The sequence below is a fragment of the Gouania willdenowi genome, chromosome 4 (assembly GCF_900634775.1).
Source record: "Gouania willdenowi chromosome 4, fGouWil2.1, whole genome shotgun sequence".
Taxonomy (NCBI): domain Eukaryota; kingdom Metazoa; phylum Chordata; class Actinopteri; order Blenniiformes; family Gobiesocidae; genus Gouania; species Gouania willdenowi.
The window spans coordinates 36,025,708-36,053,433 of NC_041047.1; the positions used below are offsets into that span (position 1 = coordinate 36,025,708).

The window sequence follows — 27,726 nt, forward strand, 5'->3', positions numbered from 1 at the left end:
TACAGAACTCCTCCTCATTGGCACCAGATCCATCATTTCCAAAGCTGACAACTTTCCCACCTGACATCAGAAACGCCCACACCTTCCATACCCATTTTCAAATCAAAACTCAAAACCCATTTCTACCAATCTGCATATTTCTTTTTTTGTATTATTCTGTTTTATATTGTATTTATTTTTTTTTATTCTGTTATTATTATTATTATTATTATTATTATTATTATTATTATTATTAGTATTATTAGTATTATTATTATTATTATTATTATTATTATTATTATTATTATTATTATTATTATAATAATAATAATAATAATAATAATAATAATAATAATATTAATGTTCTGAGAAAAAAGTCAGAATTCTGACATTTTTTCCTCCAAATTCTGACTTTATTCTCATCATTCTGACTTTTTGTCTCATATTTCTGACTTTTTTCCCCCTCATAATTCTGATTTTCATAATTCTGACCGTTTTTACCTCCGAGTACTGACTTTAATCTTAGAAACTGAAAATAATAAAAACAAATATTGTATTTAGGATTTTTTTTTTTTTAATTAGTGACCAAATCTTCTGTACTGTCAGTCTTAAAGTTGAAATAAGCAAAGGAAACAATAGCAGATACAAGTTATTCATGTGTTATTGACTGAACCCTGAACACTTGTGTTTTGTAATGTTTGATTAGAGTAAAGCACAGGATTGTCTTCAGTTTTTCCTGCCAGATTGGACCAACACTCCCACAGTGTACAATACATGATAACTGATAATATCGTGATTTTTTTAGTTAGTGCAAAAAAAAAAAAGAAAATTTGTTTTATACCGCAATAATTAATACCCGTAATACCCGTTTTGTGCCTTGACGGGATTTCATCTGCTGAATGTGGCAACCGCGCTTGCGTACATGACGGCCTTGCGTCTCCTCTTTTCTGATTGGCTACAAGTGAGCTTCGTTCCGGCTGTTTACAACGTGAGTTAATGTTTTTATTATTATTATTATTGTTATTCTATGAATGTAAGTTGTGCCGGCGGATGAAGTTGCTCAGTGAATGGTACGTTTCTGTCTGTAAAAAAACACAAAACAATGGAGTCTGTCAGGTTGTTACAAAGATAGACAAGGCGGAGGGGACACTTTAGACCTTCATATGTTGCCGTAGCGTTGCTAGCATCATGCTAAGCTAAAGCTGGAGCTGTTTAGATGAAGCTAATGGTTTAGTTGCACTCAGATAAACACACGCTATGACGTAGGGTTATTATGAGGATTTATTTGTCACAGTTGTATTGTCATGGTGTATTATTATTATAGTTATGTCCTCCAAATCTAACACTTTAATACGGGACGAAGCTCCCTTTGTATCACCTTGGTGTAGCTGACTGTTTGTAACAACCTTCCGCACATTGGCGCCTCCTATTGGATAAATTACACATAAAGACTTACTGTTGATCATTAATGATCACCATTCTTTATTATTATTATTATTATTATTATTATTATTATTATTATTATTATTATTATGTGGCAGTTTGTATTTAAGTAACAAGAGTATTGAATGCAACACATTAATGACGTCACATAAAAACAAAAAGAATGAAACTAGGGAAAGAGTTGATGTAGCTTTCTTTAGGTGAACTATTTTAAAATCAATTTTAATGAGCTACATGGAATAGGTGCAATAACTTCTGTTCAATAAAATATGCCATTATGAATAGAGCTGCAACTAACAATTATTTTTTATAGTCGACTAATCTATCCATATTTTTTTCTATTAGTCTTATTTATTTTTCTGTTTTGAAATATATTTTGGACTGCTTTTTTAGGAATTAAAACAATGACATAAAACATGTATTTGTTGTGTAGTTGTTTTACTTACCACATTAAATATAATTGAAATCACAATAAAATCATTAATAAATTAAATTTCACAAATTTAAAGTGTAAGTGGTCTTGAACAAAGTAGTAGCAGTAGTAAACAAAGAGTCTTTAAAAAGCTGAGCTAACCTGCCTGTGGGTTGCGGAGGTAATGACGTTTAAACCAATCACAGAGCTGCTTTTACTTCAATCGAGTCCATGAAATCAAAGAATAAATAATAACATGTTGTTTGAAATAATGTCTAATTAATGTTATCTAAATCACATAGTTCACTGTTCAGAATAAACACTAGTATCAGCAGAAAACTGAAAATAATAATAATTCAAAGCGTGTACGTCACTAACTCACTGATGAGTGCAGTGATAAACATGTTTCCAGCTTTGAGCTGACCATCACATAAGACAGGGATGGACATCTCTTTCACAGTAAGGGCCACAAAAATGTGATTGTATCTGATCTGATGGTGAAATTATCAACCATTCATATCAGCATTTAGAATAAAGACTGATCTAGGCATCAGTACGGGGTGGGGGTCGTTTGTCATTATGTGTGTCATTGTGTATTTTTTTGTCATTTTGTGCATTTGAGCTGTCGATTTATGTGTTTTTGGGGTCGCTTTCTGTATTTTTGTTCTTTTCTGTATTTTCCTGTCATTTTGTGTAATTTTGTTGACAGTTTGCGTGTCTTTGGAGCTATTCTGTAATGTGTTGGTGTTTTTGTGGTCATTTTGATTGTTTAAGTGGTTGCTGTGTCTGTTTTTGTTGTCATCTTCTGTTTTATGAGTCATTTTGTGTGTTTTTGAAATTCTTTCAAAGTCCCCACGGTCATGAAATTCCTGGAAAAGTTATACAATAAATACAGCCTGTTTTATTCCAATGTTTGAAATATATGAAACCCCAAAGATGTTAAGTGTTATCTCAAAGTGAAAAGTTTTGAAAAATCATTGCGGAAAAAATGTAGCAACCCTGTTTTTTGTGTAATTTGTGCATTTTGCAGTCGATTTGTGTGTTTTGGTATTATTTTGTGTTTTACATTAGGCTTTATATTCCTTAAAACTTCTTGAATTACAATTTTTGTGGATTTGCTTTGGAGGCCGCAAAAAATTAGACTGGGGCCACATCCCCGGCTGCCAGTTGCTCATGTCTGACATAAGGGCTCACTGTTGATTAATAATAATTTAATTATTATTCTGTGGCAGTTTTTATTCAAGTAGTGACAGTATTAAATGCTACACATATTGACGTCACATAAAAATAAAAGCATTGAAACTAGGAAATAAGGGAAAATAGATTTATTTGGCTGAACAAAGCTGAAGCATATTAGACAGAATAGTTATTTTAAAATCATTTTAATGAGTTACATGGAATAGGTGCAATAACTTTTGTTCAATAAAATGTAATGCCATTGTTTAATGAAATGCCACATTTTTTTTTACAGTTTCCCTCTGCTTATGTCACATGATGGCAGTCTTTTTTAATCTCAAATTGTTGAGAAAAAACATGACCTTACAGCGAATGGTATCTGTCACTTATTGCTTGGATATTTGGATCATTGACGTATAAGGATTTTCACCACACGATATTTATAAAATGTTCATCGGCCAAGGTTTGCATGAATAATATGATGTAAATAAAAGTAGAAATACTTTGAAGTCTTATATAGGACTATAATAGAACTAAAATAGGGCAAAAATACGTTAGAATAGATTTAAAGTCATTTTAAACATTTTAATAAAACAGCGGTCATGGCCAGACCGTCACACCACATGATATTTGGACATTTTGAATAACAGAATAAATTACAGAAGTAATTTGTAAGTAACATTTCAATGTAATGTGAATGCTAATATACTAAGTTACTTCATATTTGGTATGTTTGTATACAAAAACATATGCTAAAAAATTCAGTTGGATAGAATATTTAGGCGTCACATCATTATACGTGGAAGAGAAAACTTTTTTCCACGTTCAACACATTTCCAGCACTTATAATTGTATTTGGCAATTGAAAATTGAACATTAATCTCATCTTATTGTTCTTGTTTTTCTTCCGCAACTCCTTTGTCCTAGAACTCCTCCTCCTAGGCTATTAATGCAACACTAATGACACGTATTTGTCATCTCATAGGGGTTATGTCAAGGATGTGCAGTCAAGGTCAAGGTCACGTCAAGTGTCAAAAACATTTCTATACAAATATTTATTGCACAAGTTTGATGCTTACATTTATGAAAAGCTCATCTCAAGTGGAGTATTTTATTTTGTTGGATCGAAGCTGTACGACCTACCAGTAAAAAGATTGGTAGGGTTTAAAGTTCATGACATCACAAATAAAAGAAAACCTTTTTTTCCCTATAACTTGGTCACTGGAACCATTGAACATGTGTGACCTTGACCTTTGCTCAAGGTCATATTTAAAGTCAAGAACTCCTCAGAAAAGTGAACAAAGTGAGATCTCAACGTTCTCAGGATGACGAAGCTCAGCCAGAAAAACAAAAAAACTAAAACTAAAATTTGGCCACAAATTGAGATACAGTGCTCAGACTGGTACGTACCATTGAACAACATTTCCTTTCGAGTCCTTGACCTTTGATCAAGGTCATATTTAAGGTCAAGGATACTTTCAATTTCAGTAGTAAAAAGAACAAACTTGTCAACAAATCCAGATATAGGTTGCCATGTTTTTCAATTTTCAATTGCCAAATATGGCGAATGCAGGTCTTGCCTAGATTTAACTATATACCATGGCCTAAATAATAGTAAACTGGTTGTTATTCAGATAAATCAATGTGTTTAGTGTAACTGTATCATCTAGATCTGTGTGGCTGGAGGAATTAGTTGTCGTTTATTTTTTTTACTATATTCACAAGAAAAACTAGTTTATCCAGAGAAGTGTGAGCAGTGCAAACAGAGAATGATTAGCATTGAGTAAATATTAATTTTTAGCCTTTTTCTTGCACAGAATGAGCTTTGCTCTGCAGTGTCTTCGCTGCTCTTGGCTCACACGTGGTTCAGCTGCCATAACCTGCAGAAGAAGAAGCTTCTCTACTTCACAGGTAAAAAAAAAACCCACTTTCAACTAAAAAACATCTGTATGAGAGTTAAGCCTGGACAGCTGTTTGTGTCTGTGTCAGCCTGTGGAGTTGCAGAGTAAAGGAGGCTTTTGTCATTGTAACGTAAGTATTAAAGTAAACGTTGCTTATTTTGTTCCAGCGCCTCATGATGTCACGACACACGCACGCTAAAAGAATCCAGGGCCTGGACAAGAATGTGTGGTAGGAGAACTCAGAGGAAACATCTGTTTGTTTTAAAGACACAAAGAGACGAGTTCTCTGAAAGCAGAGGTGGCAAAAGGGCTAGTCTTCAGTACTCAAGTAAAAGTAAAGATACTTGAAGAAAAATGACTCTGGTAAAAGTAAAAGTAGTGAAGTTGCTCCCTTACTTGTGTAAAAGCAAAAAAATAAAAGCTACTAAATGTACTTAAGTGTAAAAGTCAAAAGTAAAACAAATGTTCCTTCAATAATAAAAAAGTGTTATTCCAAAAAAAAAAATATATATATATATATATATTATTTTTATCAAGCTATGGAAACAAGTTAAATGTGTTACCTTTGAACACCAGGGGGATATTTCATTAAAGTATTCTTAGTAGAGCCAGGCCTACGGTTTAAACCTGGTTTAAAGCCATCTGTGACAAGCTCAGCCAATCAGCTGACAGTGTTTAGATTAAATGCACGTCTTCATAAGACCCACAAGATCGATCACAGATTTAATGATTAGAGACGTGAGGTAAAAGTAAAAGTATTGAAGTACAGCATGCGCTGCAGCTTTTACGATGAATGAGAAGCCAATAGGAACCAATGCTGAGACCAACAGGATGTGACATCATCTGTTACTGAGCAGTGGAAATAAAGGACGGACACGTTAAGATAATAAAAAAAAGTTTCTTTGGTTTGAACATTGATCATGTGATCGCACATTGATCATGTGATCACACACTGATCATCTTTTCATTATACTATTTCATTATTGTTTTAATTATAATATAATTATAAATTATTTATTTTTCCATTTCCGACAGCCTACAGTACCTATAAGTTTGAAAATATCAACATTTTGTGCTTTTCATAGCCCAAATGACTAAACATCGCTATTTTCTGGTACGGCAAAGATGCTGCACAGTCTCACTCCGCTGTAAGGAGGATGAGTCAGGAGGAGGCCACACCTCCTCCCAAATGCACACGGCTGCTCTGCCTCTGTTTCCATAGCGTGTTTTTGTGTTTGAGCATGCGCAGTCAGTTGACAAGATGACAACCATTTACATCCAAAGGCAGCTCTCTACGCTGCCTTTTTACTAACTTGTTGGGTTTTTCTTTCTTATTATGAATTTTATATTTTGATAAGCGCATTGAGATGACTTTGTTGTAAATTGTTTTATACAAATAAAGTTGAGTTGAATTGAATTAACACTTCCCAGTAGAAACATATGAAATTGTCATTGGTGGTCCGATTTGCAACGTCTGTGTCTTATAATCATTTATTGTTTATTAGGTTTTCACTAGTAACATAAAAAATATAATAACTGATTCATCAGAAAAACATTTATTTTAAAAAAACAATATTTTTTATGAACAAATTTCACATGTTCTACATTTTCTTTTTTTTGGGGTGTTTTTCCTTCAAAATACATTAATTATATCTATCATCATTATAACAGTATTTACATGCTGCATCATAAAGCAGTTCAGTGAAATGTTCATAATTATACTCGTCATTATTCTCAAAATATGCACAAATGGAAAGCAAACATAATAAACTAATTTCAATCACAAAAATGTATGTAGGCAATTTTAATTTCTACAATATACTGGGCGGGGCGTGTTACCAGGGCTCCTCCCACCGAACCCTACTGCGCAGACTTTGGCTCCAAATGATGTCAAATTTGCAAGATGGAAACGCCCCTAAGCGCTGTATTTTGGCTTCAAGAACAGTGAGAGTACCCAAACATGTTCCAGACCCAAACACACACTGACTTTGTGACTATTTAGAGGAGCTGACATGTCCACCAGATAGGATGTATAGCAGATCTTTTTCTATATTCTGAGAGAGTAGGTGGAGCTTATTACGATACCATATTTACCTTTCCTATGTGATGGAGTTCCTGACATATTGGAAAATGAAAATGGAAGATAAATAAGGACCCCCCCCCCCCCCTCACTAAACTGTCCATATCTCAAAAAGTATTCATCAGATCAAACTAAAAACTGTACAGTGTGAATATTGAATAACTACATAATTTATAAACATTTCAGAATTTTTCAAGACTGAACTGTGTGGCATGGAATGACTCTTTATGCTTTTCTGTTTTTTTTGTTTCTGAATCAGAAATCATTACAGGTTTTTAAACTTCCCAAAATCATAACAAATATGGTTAATTTGGTTATTAAGTTGCCTATTGTTAATTTTTCTGCAGTAATTGTGCTGAATGCACACTCAGGTTTGATGGCCGTTGATTTGCTGAAGTTGCTACACATTAATAATATAACATTATTGGCATATTGAAGAAATGAAGTCCGTTTATTCCGTGCGTGTTGTGTTGTTGCCTCACGACTTCTGCTGTGCATGTTTCTTTTCAGGGTGGCGTTTACTTCACTGGCAGCGGACCCGTCTGTTGTTAACCTGGGCCAAGGCTTCCCAGACATTCCCCCACCCTCATATGTGAAGGAAGCCTTGGCTAAAGCTGTGTCAGTGGACCGGATGAACCAGTACACCAGAGGATTCGTAAGTCTGCCTTTTCACTCACAAAGTTACTGCTGTGAAATGTGGAAACCCTGAAATTTGACCAACGTTATTACTGACAAGTCTTTATAAGTCTGTCAGACCTAAACAGTTTAACTGCAGTGGTTTTCCTTAAAGGGATCCTCCACTGTTTTTATAAGTTTGGCCTAAAATCTTTGAAATGTACTTATTAGAAGATTTATGTCTAACAAAGCACATTATTTTAAACAGTGTGCTTGATGCGCTGATGATAAATCATGGACTGTTGAAGACACACAAACCCAGAGAATAGAAGTCCTTTAACAGTCCATGATTTACTCTCTAACTTCAGCCATTGGAGCGTGTCAGCGCACTGTTTAAGGAGAAGTAAAGGTCCCTTTGGAGAGCTCTTCTTCTCTGCTTCATTGTCTACTACCAAACAGCAGTCACATATCTTTTTCAGTTCATTATCTTTCGATAAACAAAATAGGTTTACATCCACATCTTTAACTTTTCCTGTTTGTTTTAGATCAACCAAAAGCAGCACAAGTGCTAAATGATCTAAAAAGCTGTTAAATTATGTAAAAATGATCTAAAAAGCTACTAAATGATCTAAAAATCATGCTGAATGTTTCACTCCAATAGAAAACAATGGGATGTTTACAGGCAGTGAGGCCGTGTGACATCATCAATCACATGATTTCAAGATGGAGGAACACAGGCTCTAAAACTGTAAAGTCGTCCCATTTTTAAAAGGCAATTAAATGAAAATTGTGCATAGTAATGTAGTGTTGGGGTGGTCAAGACCGGTCTTGGTCTCGAGACCGGTCTCGAGACCAAATTCTAAAGGTCTTGGTCTTGTCTCGGTCTCTGAAGCATTTTGACTCGGTCTTGTCTTGGACTCAGGCTGCCCGGACTCGGGATTTTCCGTCAAGACCGTTCGAGACCAGCACTAATTCCTGCTATTTTTAACCTTTTTTATAATGTGATAATAACACGGAGAAGAACGGGATAAAACAATCCTTTATTCATTATTTAATCCACCCCGTATAATGACCACAACCTTCCTTAATGTGACTGTGTGTGTGTGTGTGTGTGTGTGTGTGTGTGTGTGTGTGTGTGTGTGTGTGTGTGTGTGTGTGTGTGTGTGTGTGTGTGTGTGTGTGTGTGTGTGTGTGTGTGTGTGTGTGTGTGTGTGTGTGTGTGTGTGTGTGTGTGTGGCTACGGTGTCAGTTTGGACCGCGGAGCGCAAGGGAGAAATGAACTAATCACCGGTAAAAATCCCAGTAAAACTCCAGAAAACAATCACCAGTAATAAATATTATCTCCCTGGTAAAGACAGTAGCTCTAATAACTGGTAAAATGATAAACTGATGATATTACAGCCTGTGAAGGCTGGATAGGTGACGCACTTACTCTGCTTCTGGGTCCTAGTGCCAGCCGAGCGGTGAAGCCTGTTCCTTTTACCGTGTTTACTGAGGTCCGTGTGTGTTTAATAAGTCCGTGTGTGTTTAATAAGTCTGTGTGTGTTTAATAAGTCCTTGTGTGTCCGTGTGAAAGTCTGCATGTTTATGCATCTGTCCATCCACTCTTTTCATTATATCCATGTCTTTTAAGGCTTTATTACATAATATTGGCTGTAGTCCGGGCCGCCGCCATCTTGGATTATGTCGTCACCAGCGCGTCAACGCCGCGCATCACAGAATGAGTCAAATAACTGTAAAGAGGTCTTATATTAGTCTATTATCTTTTAAAGTGGTGTTTTTTTGTGTCTTTAGACTCCAATTACATGTATGTATACAATATGTTCCCCACAATATAAACAGGTTCACAATATAATTAATTTTTATAGTTTCTGTTTCCAGAATAATAATAATAATTCTCAACAAGAACTATTGATTAATTTGTTACATGACTGTTCCAGCGTTTGAGTTTGTTTTATTTAGTTTCACATCTACCTGTAGCTCTATGTTTTTTACACTGATGACAACTTGTTTGTAGTTTTATTTCAGAAAGTTTCACTTTTACAGTTACAGTTGGAAACCTTTGTTAATTGAATATCCTAGTTACATTACAGTAACCAAATTAAACTATATCATCTAAGTGAATTAATAAAAATAACCTGTTTAAAGGTTTTTTCAAACTAAAAAAATATCTTGTGAACTCTGTGACCTGTTAAACCTGAACAACTGAAAGAATCAGAATCAAGAATCATTATTTCTTGGCAGAAATACTTTTAAACACTTGCTGTACATTCAGCTGACATAAAAATCTTGTTTTCAAATATGTAGAATAATTGTGAATTTATCAGTAGCAGTTTTAATATTTTAGTTAATTTTTTGCAGGCACCTTTTTTGTCCATCAAATGTATTTAAAATAAACTAAAATTAAAGAGAGAATGTTATTTAACTGTTGAACCTTGCCATAATTTTATTTATTTATATATTTTTTTAAATTGAAAAAAAAATGTTTATGGTCTTGGTCTTGGTCTTGGTCTCGGCTCCCGAAAGTCTTGGTCTTGTCTTGGTCTCGGTGCATGCTGGTCTCGGGCAAGTCTTGGTCTCGGATAGTGCGGTCTTGAACACAACACTATAGTAATGTGTTAATAAGAACACTGAGAACACATGTGGCCCTCGGTCTGAGAAAAGTACTGAACAAAAAGTAACAGCAAAAACACAAAAAGATTAAAAAACATACAATACAGCAAATTATTCATAAAACACACAAAATGACACAAAGACACAAAAAAACAATATTTAAACACACAAAAGGACTACAAAAACCACAACATGTCACGGATTGCAGGCAGGACCCAGGACTCAGAGGCAGGGTTTCTTGACAAAGTCGTTATTCTCTTACAGAGCTGACACTAGACTGACGACTAGGACAGACCAGACATGAAAGACTAACAGACCAACAAGAATAATGCACACAGACAGGATATATATATATATATATATATATATACAGTATATAGCTAACATTATGATTAGCAGAGTGGCTACAGGTGTGGTGCTGACACGACCGCCCAGAACATGTGACCCTCCCACCAGCGGAAGGTGATCCTGCCTAGTCCCTGACACAACATACACAAAAAAACGTCAAAGAAACATGAATTTACACAAACTGACTTTAAAAACACAAAATTGATGCGAAAATTACAAAATGAATTTAAAAATAACCTAAATGTGTGTTTCCCTCCTGTATTAATGCTCAGATTGGTCATTCTTCTAAATGCTGACATGAATGTTGATATTGTGGCCTTTGGATCAGACAATCACATTTATTTGGCCCCCGCTGTGATAGAAGTTGCCCACCTCTGATTTAGAAGGTTTTAGGCTAAACTTGTAAAAACAATAAAGGATCCCGTTTAAGAAATCTGTAAAAAAAAATGGATTTCAACATTAGGAATGAAAAACAGAGCATGTGATACGAGCTGGAGCCTTTGATAAGTTGGTGTCTCTATGTTCCAAAGGGACATCCACCTTTGGTCAAAGCCCTTTCTCAGGTTTACGGGCATGTGTACGGACGCCCCATCGATCCCTTCAAAGAGGTCCTGGTGACGGTGGGGGGGTATGGATCCCTGTTCAGCACCATGCAGGGGCTGGTAGAAGAAGGAGACGAGGTGATGGTGATGACGCTCTACGTTCCGTTAAAACACTACTCGTTTATTCATGTTTCATCATGTGTTTCTGTAGGTTATTATCATAGAACCGTTCTTTGATTGTTACGTTCCCATGGTGAGGATGGCAGGAGCCAAACCTGTGTTTATTCCTCTACGCCTCGTGAGTAGCCACGGATCAGCACACAAAACAACAACAACAACAAGTGTATTTACAACTAGTATTCACTCACTTTTTTATGAAGATGAATTTATGTCTGTGCGCGCATGTTTGTGTCTGTGCATGTTTGTGTCTGTGCATGTGTGTGCGTGTGTGTCTGTGTGCGTATGTGCGTGCATGTGTGTGAGTATGTATGTGTGTGTGTGTTTGAGTGTATGATGTTACGTGAATGTGTGTGATGTGTGTGTGTGTGTGTGTTCAGAAATTAATCATTCATGAGCAGCTTTGTTCTTCCAATGTGTAAAATATTCAATGTATAAATGATAAAATGTATATACTATATATATATATATATAATCATACAGCTTCAACTATATTCATAGTTGAAGCTGTATGATTGTTGATAAATATTTGGTTCAGATTTCTATATTCAGTTTTATGATCAAAGCTCATCTACACTCTGTTCATAATAATGATCATATCTCAAAAAGTAAATTGTTCAAATCACTACTGGAGTGTTCACCAATGTTTTGTTTTATTTCTGACATTTAGAAATATTTTCGATCAATGTGTTTTTTGTTTTTTATTTACTAAATATAATGCAAATAAATTTCAGATTTTTGTATTTTCCTATTTATAACAATTTTATTTACAACTTTTACTACTGTTTGTGGTTCATTAATATGTATAACCTTTTAGCTTAGGTTGTAAGGATTCTAGGAATGTAAAGTATATGATGAAATTTCAATGAATTTCATCAGAATGAGCAAAAACACAAATTTAGGTTCAGATGTTTTTATCAATATTGCCTCTATCACTAAACAGGAAAGTGATGCTCCTGTATGTACAACAACATCAGAGCAGATGTTTGTTTTATAAGTAAAGACGTTTAGAAGAAGAAACATCTGTAAAGTACACAAGCATTCAACATACAGAGGATTTTATAAGTTTGTCTTTGCAGAAATCTGGAAAAAAGTCTATCACCAGTGCAGACTGGTATCTGGACCCTGATGAGCTCTCCAGTAAATTCACCTCTAAGACGAAGGCCATCATCATCAACACGCCCAACAATCCCATTGGGAAGGTGAGCACACACACACACACTGCTCTGTGTGTCTCTGAGAAAGAACAGGAAGTGCTCTCAGCTTCAAACTTCATCTGCCTCCAGATTCTGACCCGAGACGAGCTCCAGATGATCGCAGACCTGTGCATTAAACACGACACGCTGTGCTTCAGTGACGAGGTCTATGAGTGGCTCATCTATAGGGGGCAGCAGCACGTCAAGATTGGTGCGTTGGAAAAAAATCTGTTGACTTTGTTCTAAAGCATGTATGGAAAACTGGTGGCACAGGGGCCACATGCGGCTCTTGGTCTAATTTTGTGTGGCCCCCAAGGACATAAAAATGAGTCTAAAACACACAAACAGAAAAATACATAAAGGCAAAAAAAAAAAACACAAACGACTCCAAAAGCCCAAAAGTACAACAAAAATACACAAAAAAGTCTCGTAGATCAGACAAAATAAAGGAAGCAATACGAAGATAATTCCAAAAACACAAAACAACAAAAAAAGCCCAAAACACCGGAAAATTCACATAAATGACTCCTGAATCCAAAAACAATAGCAGAAATGCACAAAAAAGACTCGTAGAACAAATAAACTGAAGGAATCAATACGAAGATAGTTCCAAAAACACAAAACAACAAAAATATACAAAACGACAGAAAAAAATCACAAACAAATGAATCTAAAAGTCCAAAACGACAGCAGAAATTCACAGAAATGACTCAGAAAACAAACAAAATGAAGGAAACAAGACAAAGATAATTCCCAACAAACACAACTACAACAAAAATACACAAAAATTACTAAGAACACAAAACAATGACAAAATGAATGATAAAAACACTCAAAAATTACAAAAAAAAACAAAAAACTTTATTCTTTCCTGTGTTAATGCTCAGATTGGATATTCTATTAACATCTATCAATAATAATAAATCAGATTTACAAAAGAGGGGGAAAAACAAAACACTTTAATATTGATAACGTGGCCCCCGCTGTGATAAAAGTCCATCTTTGTTCTAAAGTGTGCATCTCCTTTTCCTCTTCCTGTTCAGCCACTCTTCCTGGAATGTGGGAGAGAACCATCACCATTGGCAGTGCTGGGAAAACCTTTAGCGTTACTGGTTGGAAGGTGAGAACATCATTTATTATTCAGTGTGTGTTGGTTCACCAGATGGAACTGATAAGTGTGTGTGTGTGTGTGTGTGTGTGTGTGTGTGTGTGTGTGTGTGTGTGTGTGTGTGTGTGTGTGTGTGTGTGTGTGTGTGTGTGTGTGTGTGTGTGTGTGTGTGTGTGTGTGTGTGTGTGTGTGTGTGTGTGTGTGTTGTAGCTGGGCTGGTCCATTGGCCCCCAGCACCTGATCCGACACCTTCAGACCGTCATGCAGAACACGCTCTACACCTGTCCCACTCCTCTACAGGTGAACTCACTCACTCACTCACTCACTCAGTCACTCACTCACTCACTCACTCAAAGCTTCCTGGGTTTATTTATCCCTGTGTTTGTTCTCACATTCATCCAAATCACAAAATATTTGTCGTTTTTAACTCAAAATATGCCGTTGATGGGAATCGTGTAGATTTGGGTGGATGTCGTTGTCATAGACTGTTTCCCGCTCTTTGCACGCTAGATCATTCCACACACATCCACCATCCTCACATTGATGTCATTTCTACATGTCACTCCACGACGGACTAATATGTGAGCGGGACCTGCTCGGAACAAGTCACAGGACTAGACTAGACAAGTTTTACTAGACTGGAATACCACAGATAAATCAGGTAAATAGGGCCCTATAGCTACCACGGTAACCAAATCATTGAATCGACCAATGAAAATGGAATCCACTGTTTAATGCAGAAAGTGACATCATGTGAATGAAACGAAGGACCTTTGTCTGGGGAAATATTTCCAGGGACCGCTCATTCAGTGCACCCCCCCACCCCACCCTGCACCCTTACTGCTCCAGAGCTAAACAACATGTGGAAGCGGCCTCATGACACTAGGGCTGTCAATTTACAGCCTTCTCTACCACCTGATTGTAGCAGCTAGCACCTCACTGCTAAACAAGTAGCAGCTAACACAGACAGCTAGCGCCGGCACTCGGACAGTGCTAACTGCTATATGCTCCGAGCACGCCGTGTTGCCACAACTGAACAAGATGACAGGATTCAGAGCCAAAATAAATAAGTCCTGATGTTTGATTTCATTTGTATTTTCTATTATTTGGAGATTGACTAAAGTACACATCAATATGACACGTAGCCCTTGGGAATATTCTCACATACAGAGGAATGTTAATGTCTACGCCTGCATCTGTTCTAGTCTGTTAAAAACAAACAATAAATGACTTTATGAAGCCACTTTGTTATATATCAAAGTTTTGAGGGGCGTGCGTCCCTTTCGGGTGCTCTCGTGGTCCCTGGGCGGTTTGGTGTTGCTCTCCTGCCCCCTTCGTGCATGTCTGGGTGGCCCTTGGTGCCGGGGGCCTGCGTGTCTCTCTGCCACTCTTTCCTCTTGCTCTCTGTCCCCCTGTCTCGTCCTCCCCCCCTCCTCCGCCTTCGCTCAGCGCCAGCTCTCCCGTTGGGTTTGGCGTGAGGGGCTCCTGTCGGCCCGGGGTGCTGGTGGGGGGGCTGTGGCCTTCGCTTGGGGGGCGGGCATTGCTGCGCTGGGTGGGTGGCTCGGGGGTTTGCTCGTCTGGGGCCTGGAGTGGTGGGGTTCTTTGGCTTCGGGACGGGGGGTCCAGGATGAGGGTGGCGCTGGGTGTGGCTGCTCTTGGGGGCGGCACTTGCGTCCTGGGTTGTTGGGTGGCGGGGTGGTGCGGTGGGTTGCTCCGCCGGCCGGTCAGGGCGCCTTGGCCTGGTTCCCTGGGGCGCCCCTTCGCTGAGCGTGGCGCTGGCGCGGTGGGCCGGGCCGCCCTCTCCCCCTCTTCCTCGGGGGCTCACTTGTGTAGCTTTGGGGAGAGGGAAGGGTGAGTTGTGGGGCCTCGCCCACGCTGGGGCCTCCCCTGGGTCGTGCTAGGTGGGTGTGTGTGGGGGCGCGGCCGGTGGCTCCTGTCCTGGCGGATCCACGTCGGGGTGGTTGGTCTGCTGGCTGGGAGCGCCGGGCCCCGTGGGTGCCGTGTCTGGGCGGGGGTGCCCCGGGGGTGGGTCTCTGCGTTCGGCGTCTTGGGGTGCGCCCCCCCCCCACCATCTGCCCGGGGACGGGGCTGCGGTTTGGCGAGGTGCCGCGCCGCCTTGGGCGGGGTGGGGCTGGTGGCTGGGGCCCGCTATCGTCTGGGCTGTGCTGGCGTCGGGGGTGTCTCATGTCGGCACGGGGGTGATTGGGGGTGGTCTCCGTGGGTGGGGGGGGCTCTGCTGGCGACATTGATGTGGGGTTGCGGTGCCTGGCTGGGAGAGCATGGGTTCGCCTACCTATCGGTCCGTGGCTAGCGGGGTGGCCCTGCTTGGGTGGTTGGTGGCGTCCTCTCTCGTCGGGGGGGCCGGGGCCGCCCACCTGTGGAGGGTGCTATGTCGTGGTGTCGTGCGGGCCTGTGCTGGCCCTGGTGTGGGAGCTGGCCTCTCTCCTGCGCGGTCGCCGCCTGCTTAGGCGGGGGTCGCCTCCTGGACTGCTGGGGGATGTGGCTGGTGCCTGGCTCCGCCTGGGGGGGGGGGTCCCGCCGTGCTCCGTATGGCCGCCGCGGTTCGGGGGGGTGCCGCGGGGGGTTTCCGGTTGTGCTGCTCGGCGCGTCTCTGGGGCCCGCGGTGCTGTGTGCCCGTCTGCGCCGTCTGCCCTCTCCGGTGGCCCGCCGTGCGGACGGGCCGGGCTCCTACCAGACAGGCCTCTTACATGGACACTTCACATCACTCACTCCCAGCTGGTCTGGCCACCCACTTGTTGCCCTTGGGGGGCTGGATGGTGGGGCTGGGGGTGGAGGGGGCCGCCGCCTGCGCTACTAAGTAGTGGCGCAGGGGCGGCACTCCCACCTCTGGCTGCCCTACTAATCCCTCCTATTTTAATTACACCTCAACACACCACCCCCCGGAGGGTGGGACCACCACTTCCACCCTCCGGAGCTATTGCATCACATACACATATATACACATAGGCTGGATGGGGAGCACTGCTCCCCTCCATCCACCCTTTTTTAATAGCACTTCATACATTCACTAAACACATACATTCACTCAGGGGATAGGGAAGTGCCTCTCCATTGGGGAATGGAGAGGCACCATAACAGGGTGGTGGGTAAATTCACACATCTGGGCCTGTCGGGTGGGGTACCGGCCCCTCTGTTGATGGCTGGGCTACCGTGTGGGGATCGGGGGGTGCGGTCGGGCGTGGCGGGGCGGTGGGTCTCTGGGGGGAGTGGAGGAGTGTTGCTGGGGGCTCCCTTTGCGGGGTCTCTCCGGGCGGTGCCGGCCTGGTGGAGCGTGGGGGTGCCCCTTCCCTGCGGGTGGGGCTTGGCGCTTGTCTCGTCTCCTGGTTGCCTTGGGGGCGTGCCTTGCGGCGTGTGGGTCCGGGGCGGCTTGCCGCGCCGGTGTGGGGGGTGGGCGCGCTGGGGGGTGCCGGCGTCTGCACCGGGGTTGGGGCGGGGTTGCTTGGCGCTCCGGGGTGGTGCTCTTTGCTGGGGGGCGGCTCTAGCTGTTCCGGGGGTTGATGTCGGTATCGGCCACTTGGTAGGTCTGTCCTGCTATCTGCGGGCTGGCGGGTGGGTGGGTTCTGCACCTTTGGCTGGGGGCTGCTGCTCCGCATCGGTTGTGTGCCATTGGGGTCCCTCTCTCCTGTAGTGGCGGCCGCCGGTCGCTCTTGCGGCGGGGGGGGGCATTGCCCCGTGGCTTGCGCTGTCCGGTGGGCGGCGGGACCTGGGCAGCTGTCTTTGTGCCGTCTGGGGCTGCGCGGTCTTGCTGGGTTGTGGCCTGTTCGTGGGCTGGGGGGTGGGTGGGTGCCCCCTGCGGAGGTCTGGCCCAGGGGCTCGCCCTTGGGGGTTCCCTGTCCTGCGGTGGTGCCCTGTCCTGCGGTGGTGCCCTTTGGGTCCGGCGGGTCCGGCCGGCTGGCTGGGCCGGTCATGGCGGGGGTCTTCCGGGGAGGGTGGTACGGGCCGCGCCCTCCCATACTTGCGGGTGCGGCCCCGGCTTGGGCGGCGCCCTGTGAGCCGGGCTCTGCGGTGTGGCTGGGCCCTTTGGGGGGGGGGGGGGGTGTCTGGGGCGCATCGCACGGGCGGCATCAAGGAAAGGCGATCTGGCATGCTCTGGGGTGCCACCACCATTATAGCTATGCTTCACACTTGTCACTATACTGGCTGGATTACACAACATAATAAGCACAATTTATTCTACAACCTCACATCTCACCCTCACTCCAAAACAGTCTATTCTTCCCCACCTTTTCTATTTCCTGCCTTGAGTCTCTCTTCCCTGCTCCCTTTCCCCTCCTCTTCCCTCTCCCCCTCCACTTAGGTGTAACACTGCTCTCCCTTTTTATATCCTCCCTATAATAAAAGATTTCTTACCCTTCCTTAGGGAGGGCTAGTGATGGTCACAATTAAGCAATAAAATAAATCAATGAATTTTATTCCAATAACAAAATATGCATTGCTGTCTCATAATGATTGCACTTCCTGTGGTGTTGACCTTTGACAGCATGTGCAGACAAGTAAAAAAAAAAAAAAAAAAGTTTTGTTCAAAGTATTATTTCTTTAGCACCTTTCACAGACAAAAAGCCACAAAGTGCTTCACAACACAGTTTAAAATCAAAAAGTTCACATAATACACTTTTTGCCACAATAATGTAAATTAAATGAAAATACCTCAAGTTGAGGACGTTTTTTAGGTGCAATTAAAAAATAGATTAATTAATTATAGAGCATAATTAATCACACCATTTTTTAAATATTGCCACCAGTTCCCACATAACTTTAATGTGTGTGTGAAGCTGTTTCTTGTGTGGTGGTGCGTCACTCGATGAAAACAACGAGTCAGCTTTAATCAGCTTCATCAGAGTGGTGTTCCATAAAACGGGTTATGTTCAAACTCTGAGTATGTTCAGGCTCAAATGAGGGAAATACTGAGTATCTCATTCTAAACGTGAGGTATGTTCTTCTCTGAGTATGTTACCATGGCAACATTGTTCGTGAACTAAACCTGGTCACTGGCAGATTTTATCAAAGAAACCCTGGGTTTCTACCTGGCTCCGCCCACCTGAACACCGTTTCTGAACACTTTAATGAACCTTAACACTTTTCTCTGAAACACATTAGTAACATCACACACCACAGACGTGTTCACATCATTACTAATGTTGTGTTGCAAACGGTAGTTTTCTTTATAACATTGTAGATGTAGATCATTAAGTGAAAAACACTGAGAGGTTGATCTGCATTAAAACATCTACTGACGTCTGTAGTAAAGTTCACTGAATATAAACCTGTAGATAATATAAAGGAGGAGATGATTATTTAAATTAATCCACTTTTAAGGCTCAATTGTTATTTTATATTATTATACAGTTAAATCTGTAGATCACGTATTTTCAAAGTTATGATGTCATAGTGAATTGTGACGCTGCTCTTGGAAGTAATGGGTCGCGGGTTCAGTGTTTTTTTATGACATTTTTTTAGGACGTTGAGATGACTCTGGTGACAATATTACATTAAAAATCAATATAATTGATTCGATATCAAGTGGCAGTCACTGTCTTTATATCCAGTGTAACAGGAGGACTCTCTATGCAGACATCCTATGCTGCTGCCACGTCTCCTCAGACACATTTTATTCATATTATTCATCACTCGTCACGTCACTGAAGAGATAAAGTGATGAAGTGACCAAAAAGTGTGACTAATTACGGATGATTTAAGCCACTATAGTCACTGAAGACTGAACACACCTTTAGAACAGGCTCATATTCCTCAAACCCCGGCTTATTTCACCCATTATGGTGAATAAATCACTATTTTCAGGGTGGTTGCCATGGTAGCTCGACTCATCTTCAATCCATTGATGATGGATTTTTATTGCACGCGTGCAAGCTGATCAAAACTTAATCAATAAACCTGATCAGATTAAGTAAACCACTGATTCCTGAGTGACATTAATGCTGCTCTCATACATCTTTTTACGACAGAAATAATTAGCTTACACCTGCGTTTAAATTACACTTTTATTTTGACATACATTTTTGTTAAATTATGTTTTAATTTTCTTTATTATTCATTTTGTTTCCTCACAGGAGTTATAAACCAATATTTTATATATATATAAAAAGATAAAATATATATTTTTGAAGTGGCCACATGTCCACTGGCCAATTCAAAGCTGTTGCACATCGCTCAAAATATGAGTCAACATTTCTCTGAACATTGGTACCAACAGAATATGTTTTGTGACATCAAAGACTTGAGTTGGTTTCACACTGGCAGGCAGAGACTGAGTACAAGTAAACTTCAAGACCTCCACCTCTAATTGTTTTAACTTTACCTCCTTCTCCACCTCAATTTCCATCTTACGTTCCTGGAGTCTCAAGTCATATTCAGCTTTGCGAAGGTTTTCCTTCTCATGAGCCTCTAACGGCAGCCGAGCCAGGCGTACCTTTAGTTTGGCACTGGATCTCGATGGCGAGGGCGTAAATGGTTCAAACCTAGGCAGGGTCGCTGGCGGGTCTATTTCCTCTTTTGGGCTAGCAGTTGGCGTGATCTCCACAGGCTCCAATCCATCCTCCAAATCTGTAACAGACAGTGTACCAGGCTGAAACAATCAAAACAAACCAGGGCCTATCAAACTCTAGCACAAAAGTCCTGATTGACTCACTAAAGGAGAAGCCAAAACTTACATGGGGTGGCACCGACAACCAACACTACACATTCAAATTCCTAGGTTAAAATTCTTCTCTGCTTCAAGCCATCTACGAAACTGCAGAGTTGGAACTGTCGCCCCCTTCGATCACAGATTTTTTTGGATCACAGAGTTGGTTTAACCTCTAAACTTAAGAGGTTTACATTGACATTTTTAACTTTTACTGATTTTCTAGAGCAACCCAAAGTAGCATAAGTTGTCATTTTGACTGAAAAAGCTGCTAAATGATCCAAAAGGAGGCTGAATGCTTCACTTTTATAGAAAACAATGGACTCACGTCATTTCAAGATGGCGGCTCACAGATCTTAAAACGTATAATAATCTTATAAACTTAAAAAGTTAATAGAATGAATATAGTGCAAAATAATGCATTTTGTTAGACATACACTACTGGTCAAAAGTTTTAGAACACCCTAATTTTTCCAGTTATTTATTGCAGTTTAAGTCCAATGAATAGCTTGAAATGGTACAAAGGTAAGAACTCAACAGTCAGAGGGTCAAAAAAAAAGCTTTGGTTACCCAAAACTGAAAAATAATGTACATTTCAGAATGATACAAATAGGCCTTTTTCAGGGACCATGAAGTGGGTTAAAAATGTGAAGCTGTTCTGCAGCAGTGAAGGTTGAATCAGCCTTGAAAGCTGGTGATGGTCATTCCTACAGGTGTTCCAACTGTTAACCTCCTCTGTCTGCATAAAGCAGTGATGGAACACACTGTGGTACCAGGCCTTCATGAGCACCAACTGAACAGTATTGTTCATGGATTGCATCATTTCTTTTTTTTTTTAACTATAATTGCTTATTTGTTCTATGCTTTGATTTCAGAATGCAATGACACAATAAACTGAATCATTTTCAGTGAAAAACTAGAAAGGTGTGGTGTTGTAAAACTTTTGACTGGTAGTGTTGATCTTCTAATAAGGAAATGTTAAAGGTTTTAAGCCACATTCGTAAAAACAGTGGAGGATCCCTTTAACATCACATTTCTTCATGTATTATAATTGTTTTTCACAAACCACAACTTCAGTGGTGTGAATACATTGTATTTTTCCCTATTGTGCTCTTCGGAGTGTTCAAGATTGATTCATTTATGTGTTTTCAAATAAAAATAGAAAAATATCCAGGGGAGGATCCCCCCAGAACCCCCCTACGATGTTACCTTTATCATTCCGTTGGTGTTTGCATGTCTGCTCTCAGGAGGCTGTGGCCCAGGGTTTAATGCTGAACATGGAGCTGATTGGTCAGCCTGAATGCTACTTCACCTCATTGGCTGAGGAGCTGGAGGGAAAGAGGGACCGCATGGCCGCCATCGTGCAGGAGGCCGGTATGACCCCCGTGATCCCAGAGGGAGGGTACTTTATGCTGGTGGACGTGTCAGCGCTCAGTGAGTCACATTCATCAGAAACATTTCTGATTCTGAATGTTTCCCTCTTGTCTCTGCCGCCCCCTGTGGCCACAGTGAGTAGTGCAGATGTGAGACGCTATTGAGGTTCTGTTTCATTCACAGATCAAGACTTGTCAGATATGAAAACTGATGATGATGATGATGAAGCCTATGACTACAAGTTTGTGAAGTGGATGATTAAAAAAAAGGTGAATTAACTGCTGAGTGTCACACTTAGGGGCGGATTCACTAAAGGTTTAGTGGTATTAAAACGTGTGCAAATGTCAAACATTAGGTTTTAAAGTTTTAAAAAAAAATGTCTTCGTTTATTTAGTTTTCTACATTATTGAATGTTTGTGCAGCAGAATGAGAAGTCTATCAGCCTCCAATTTCACTTCTTCAAATGTCATTTAGTGCTTCTGTGCTCCTCTCCATGTTGAACGAGCAAAATGTTCATTTAAATCGGGCGGTCTCACTCACGGCTATACGTGCAGCTATTTAAAGGATTTAGGGATGGTTTACCTGTGTGTGTGTGTGTGCGTGTGCGTGTTTAAATATCATTTTCTTCTCCACAGAAACTTGCAGCCATTCCAGTCACAGCGTTTGTTAGTGATCAGTCCACTAAGGACTTTGAGAAATACATTCGTCTTTGCTTCATAAAGGTGAGCAGATAATAACACATCATAGGGGTGGGCAATACATATAGAAAAAAAATCATTTCACACATTTTTTCTTTGTAAAATCTATAGTCAATCTAGAAAGACTATTTTCAAATTATTTACCAGTAAAACAAACCAATTCACCAACTTAAAATCATCTCCCTAAATGTGGATAAAAAATCACTTTTCAATCATTTAAAAAATGTATGTAAGCTATTCATCAAACTGGTTCTAAGTACAATTAACATCAAACTTAAAGGCTGACAATTGTGATTTTAGTCACACGGTTTTTTTACTTTGTTTAACTAAAGTGGTGTAGCATTAGCATTAGCAACACTTGCTACATAAGGCAGTATATCAGTCTAGTTATTTTTAATTGTTTATGAGGTAACACACTCATGTTAATAAAATCCTACTTTAAGCAGTGTTTGAACGCCTCATTTCACACAGTTTAGACAATCATATCCTTTACAAGATAAAACGTTACTGCTTTGGTTACATTAGGCCTCAGTGTTATGGACCAATATTCATATCTCTATATTTTTCCTCAAAATGGCGATAAGCGACTTAAACTTGATTTATTTTTTCCCATACAGTTTTACAAGAAGAGTGGAGCAAAATGCCACAAAGACCTTTTTATTAATCACTAGCAGCTCATTATCAACATGTGCCACTTTTCACTTTTTCCTTCATTAAGGCTGAAATGTGTTTTTTCAGGGTAGCTCTGAGTTGCTTAAAGGTCTCAATTTGTTCTAAGAACCCCAAAGGTTTATTTTCCCAAATTCATCTGTTTTTCACAGTTTTAGGCTCTGAAAAGTCACTTTCTGAGCAACTCTACAAACAGGCTGATTTGAGGCCTACTTATGCATATTCATGAGTGGGCGTGTCTATAGACAGGACAAAGACTTCCCTTCATGTCTCGCTCTGTTACGAGGGGATCAGTGATCACCAAAGCAAATTTATTTTTGCTATCCACACATAGTTGTGATTGTTTTCTGCCAAAAAACTGCACATTACAGTAAAACACATGGATATTAAAGCTGCTATAGAGTGAGAGTCCGTCTCTCCTCCTCGCACGGTGACGTAGGGCCAGAGGAAGGCCCGCCCTCCTCCCACCCACTCCGTAGCTGAGCTCATCAATGAAAAAAACACTTTGATCATGTGTGTGAAGTCATAACACTTTATCATGTTTAAAGCACAGAAAAGTTTATTTAGCTTAACATGAGCCCTTTAAAGTAGTTTTTAAACCACGTTCAGGATGTGGTCCCTTTAAGGAAGTCACAGCCTTTACGTGAGAGGTGTGTAAACAGACCCCTAACACAGTGGATCTCAAACTGTTTTGTTTCAAGAACCCCTTTCTCTAACTTTTGAATCCAACGAGAACATTTTATTCAGAATTCTGTGAAAAAACAACATTGATCGTAACGATGAATGAATGAGAGATAACACACATTTTAAAGAATCTCATTTTGTAAATAAGTGAATGAAACAGAATTTAGTTCCTCCTGAATAGATTTATTTCTGTAGTTTTTTTTTACTAACACTGGCTCTTTTCAGTTCATGTTCAAATCAACATAGTTTATATCATCATTTTGTATTTTTTGTGTCATTTTGTTGTTTTTTTGTCTGATGTTTTTATTGTTAAGTATATTTTTCTATATTTTGTCTGTTTTTGTTGTTTTTTGTGTGTTGGTATTCTTTAAATTGTTCTCGCTGTGTGTGTGTGTGTGTGTGTGCGTGCGTGCGTGCGTGCGTGCGTGTTTGGTATGTTTCTCTGTTATTTTTCTGTGTTTTGTTGTGATCTTTTGTATTTTTCTCTCATTTATTGTGTCTTTGTTGTTGTGTTGTGTGTTGCTGGTAATAGCAAGTATTTTTTCTCTCTATAGTGTGTGTTTTTGTTGTTGTGAGTTAATAATATTTAGTATTAATAACATTTTTAACTAAAAATGAACATTATAAAACCCAAAATTGTTAATACTTTCTTTAGTTAATTTTCCTCTCTAGTACCTCCTGTAGTGCCATTGTGTACCCCTAGGGGTACACGTACCCCCATTTGAGAAACACTGCCCTAACACATGATGTATCATTTGATTTTCTTTAACCTACAGCAAGACAGCACCCTGGATGCAGCTGGAGCCATCCTGAAGAACTGGTGTCAGACCAACACAACCAGTAACTGATGAGAACCAGTGAAACAAACCAGTGATGAAGATTCTTCCCTCGTCATCAGTGACGGAATGTTTTCCTCTGTTTTACAAACCAGTGTTTGCAGTGAAAACATCGAGACTTTCATTTGTGTCTTTTTGTTTCCAATAAAACCATGAAACTAAAATATAGCTTCTGTGTTTCACTGATTCATCACCGATTCATCACCAATTCATTACTGATTCATCACTGATTCATCACCAATTCATTACTGATTCATCACTGATTCATCACCAATTCATTACTGATTCATCACCGATTCATCACAGATTCACCATTGATTCATTACCGATTCACCATTGATTCATTACCGATTCATCACAGATTTATCACTGATTAATCATCGATTCAACATTGATTATTACTAATTCATCACTGATTCACCACCGATTCATCACCAATTCATTACTGATTTACCACCGATTCATCACCGATTCACCGTTGATTCATTACTAATTCATCACCGATTCATCAATGATTCATCACCAATTCATTACTGATTTACCACCTATTCACTACTTCTCAACCTTGAGGTCGGGACCCCATTTGGGGTCATGAGACACTAGAAGGGGGTCACCAGATGCCTTAAAGACACTAAGAATCTTTTTCTGAACAATTTAAGCCCATTGTCTCTTATTTTTTACCATTTTTCTGCAACTACACCAAACTTACCATATTTTCATCACTTTTTCTTGCCATATTTTTGCTATTTTTGGGCGTCGTGGTCTGAAAAGGTTGAGAACCCCTGTAATAAAGTATTTCATGCTCACCTTCCATGAAAATTCTCTCCAATGTTCAGAAAAAAGCTCATCTTTAGATTTAGTTTTTTCCTCAATGTCAATGTTTAATTCTTTTTCCATTTTTCTCTTATGTCATACATGGCTTTTGTAATATTCTATAATTATCACAGATTTCCTTTAGCTTTCTTACTATTATGAACCAAATACTAATAACTTATTAACTGTAAAAACTGAAATGTTTTTGTTCTACAGTTCATAAGTTGCAGCTATGTTTTGTATTAATTGAGAGTATATGTTTTTTATTATTCTGGTATAAAGTCAGGAATACACACTATTTATCTTTAATATTTCACAAGCCTGTGTCCAGTTTTTAATAGTGTTTAAAATACATACAAGTCTTTTCAAAGCTTTTTGTAAATAATTACAGACTTTTAGCTCAGTGTGGGTATGATTTCTAATATATTTTATGAAGCAGAACATAATTTATAGATGTATAAATAAATACTTCATTTTAATGATTCATATATAATAAAATACTGCTGTTTGCCGCATGGGGGAGACAAAGTACACCAGACTGGAACTTTTCCATTAACCTTTATTTTATGAAACCCTGAAGAATAATGGAGACAAAATAAAATCCACCAACAAATAGAAAGTATTAAATGTAGTTTTCTGTATTGAAATAATTATCAATATCTTACTGATTTATAGAAATATAATTGTGTAAGTAAACCAACGAAAAACAGAAATCATTGATAAACTGGACTATAATAAAGCTTATTTGGAAAGTAAAGCTTTAATTGTATTGGTTCCCAGAACTATTGGTTCTCACAGAATAGTTGACTTTCTTGCAAAAATTAAAAAGATAAAATGATTTATGACCATGTGACCAACTTTTATTACAGCAGGGGCCACAAAAAGGTGAAGGTTGATCCAAGGGCCACATTATCCATGTCAGCATATAAAATAAAGGCTGATCCAAAAACAATCAGGGTTTTTGTACATTTATGCAGTAATATTGTGTGTGTTTGGAATCACATCTTTGGACTAATTTTGGATATTTTATTCACTTTGTATTTTCTTTTTGGCATTTTGTATATTTCTTTCCTCATTTTCTATGTTTAATGTTGTTGTTTTTGTTTTAATTTTCTATATATTTTACTCACTTTGTATTTGTTTGGCATTTTGTTTTGATTTTTCCTTGTTTTGCACTTTTTTGTTGTCAGTTTGTGTGTTGTTGGAGTCAATTTGTGCATTTACATTGGGGGTCACATGTGGACCCCCGAGCTGCCTGTATCTGATCAATGATCTGAATAATATCTACTGTCATCCAGGAAGTTTATCATTATTTACTCCATAGTTTATAGTCATCTTAAAGATGGAAATCCTTGTTTTAATCAGAAAATAAAATGGGTTAAAAGTGACCAAAAATGGTGGAAAAGGTTGTGAAATAGGATTTTAAAAACCACAGAAATTAGTTAAAAGTCATTGAAATTTAATGAAGTGTCAGAAATGGGAGTAATGTCACAAAAATACATTACAAGGAGTAAAAATATGGCAAGGAAAAGTGATGAAAATAGATTAAAATATGGCAATTTTGATGTAGTTGCAGAAAAAGCGTAAAAATAATCAAAAATTGTGTTTAAATTGTTAAAAAAATATTTCAAGGAATTTGCCAACTCTCTCCTAGTGTTTTGGGGTAATTTAGTGATAGATTGAGTTTTATAATTTGTAACTATTCCTAATTTCACTTGAACACTATGTTAAACTATAGTTCTGACCAGTGTTTACTTTTAACAGAAACTAGTACTGCAACGCAATATTTTTCTAAAGAAATAACGCCGTTACCGTTACAATATTGTGCGTTTGTCCGTTAGTTTGCTAGCAGCAGTGTACTTCCTGTTTACATTGGCTCTACATATTTTTGCGGGATGCCGTGCCAACCACGGTAAAACAGTAGAAGAAGAAGCATTGTCAGTGTGTTTCTGTTTACACCACGTGCGCCAATCATGGTGAGTCAATGCGAGTGGAAATACGCACATTATTTTTGTCTCCAAAAGATGCATCAGTGAAGCTAAGCTAAGCTAATGCTGGATTTTAACGAACTGGGACAGGTCAGCCAAACTATTTCATGGTATGTTGTTGTAAATATGCAGCCTGTCGCTGCTGCTGAGTCACTGCTAACAGCAGCTCATTAGCCTGATATGTTTAGCATTGTGTAGCTGAGAAAAATGCTGTGAATTAGTTTTTCCACATTTATTTTCATAAGCATTTTCAACAGCAGAATGTGCACCTGGAATATGCACAGCTTACTGTACATTACTGTGCTAAGGCTGAAAAATTACTGTGTTAATTTTGGAGCAGCTGTTTTGTGCTTTATATGCACATCATTTATGGTTGTTTTATAGCAGTTGATCAACAGTGGATTATTATATTA

General features: G+C 39.5%; 1 protein-coding gene across 2 annotated transcripts; it reads left to right on the forward strand.

Moving 5' to 3' along the window:
- The first annotated feature begins 911 nt into the window (after positions 1-911).
- LOC114461934 (kynurenine--oxoglutarate transaminase 3-like) lies at positions 912-24,676 on the forward strand. 2 transcript variants are annotated; one of them, XM_028444438.1, is made up of 14 exons: positions 912-967; positions 4,828-4,921; positions 5,079-5,140; positions 7,502-7,646; positions 11,098-11,247; positions 11,321-11,407; positions 12,366-12,488; positions 12,573-12,693; positions 13,526-13,602; positions 13,801-13,890; positions 21,499-21,685; positions 21,809-21,894; positions 22,261-22,347; positions 24,453-24,676. In XM_028444438.1, exons 2-14 carry the CDS (start codon positions 4,829-4,831, stop codon positions 24,522-24,524), a joined length of 1,380 nt encoding a protein of 459 aa, XP_028300239.1. In that variant the 5' UTR covers positions 912-967; position 4,828; the 3' UTR covers positions 24,525-24,676. The 2 variants fall into 2 exon arrangements, with proteins under 2 accessions (XP_028300239.1, XP_028300240.1); XM_028444439.1 differs by having other exon boundaries at positions 961-1,049.
- Positions 24,677-27,726: the final 3,050 nt, after the last annotated feature.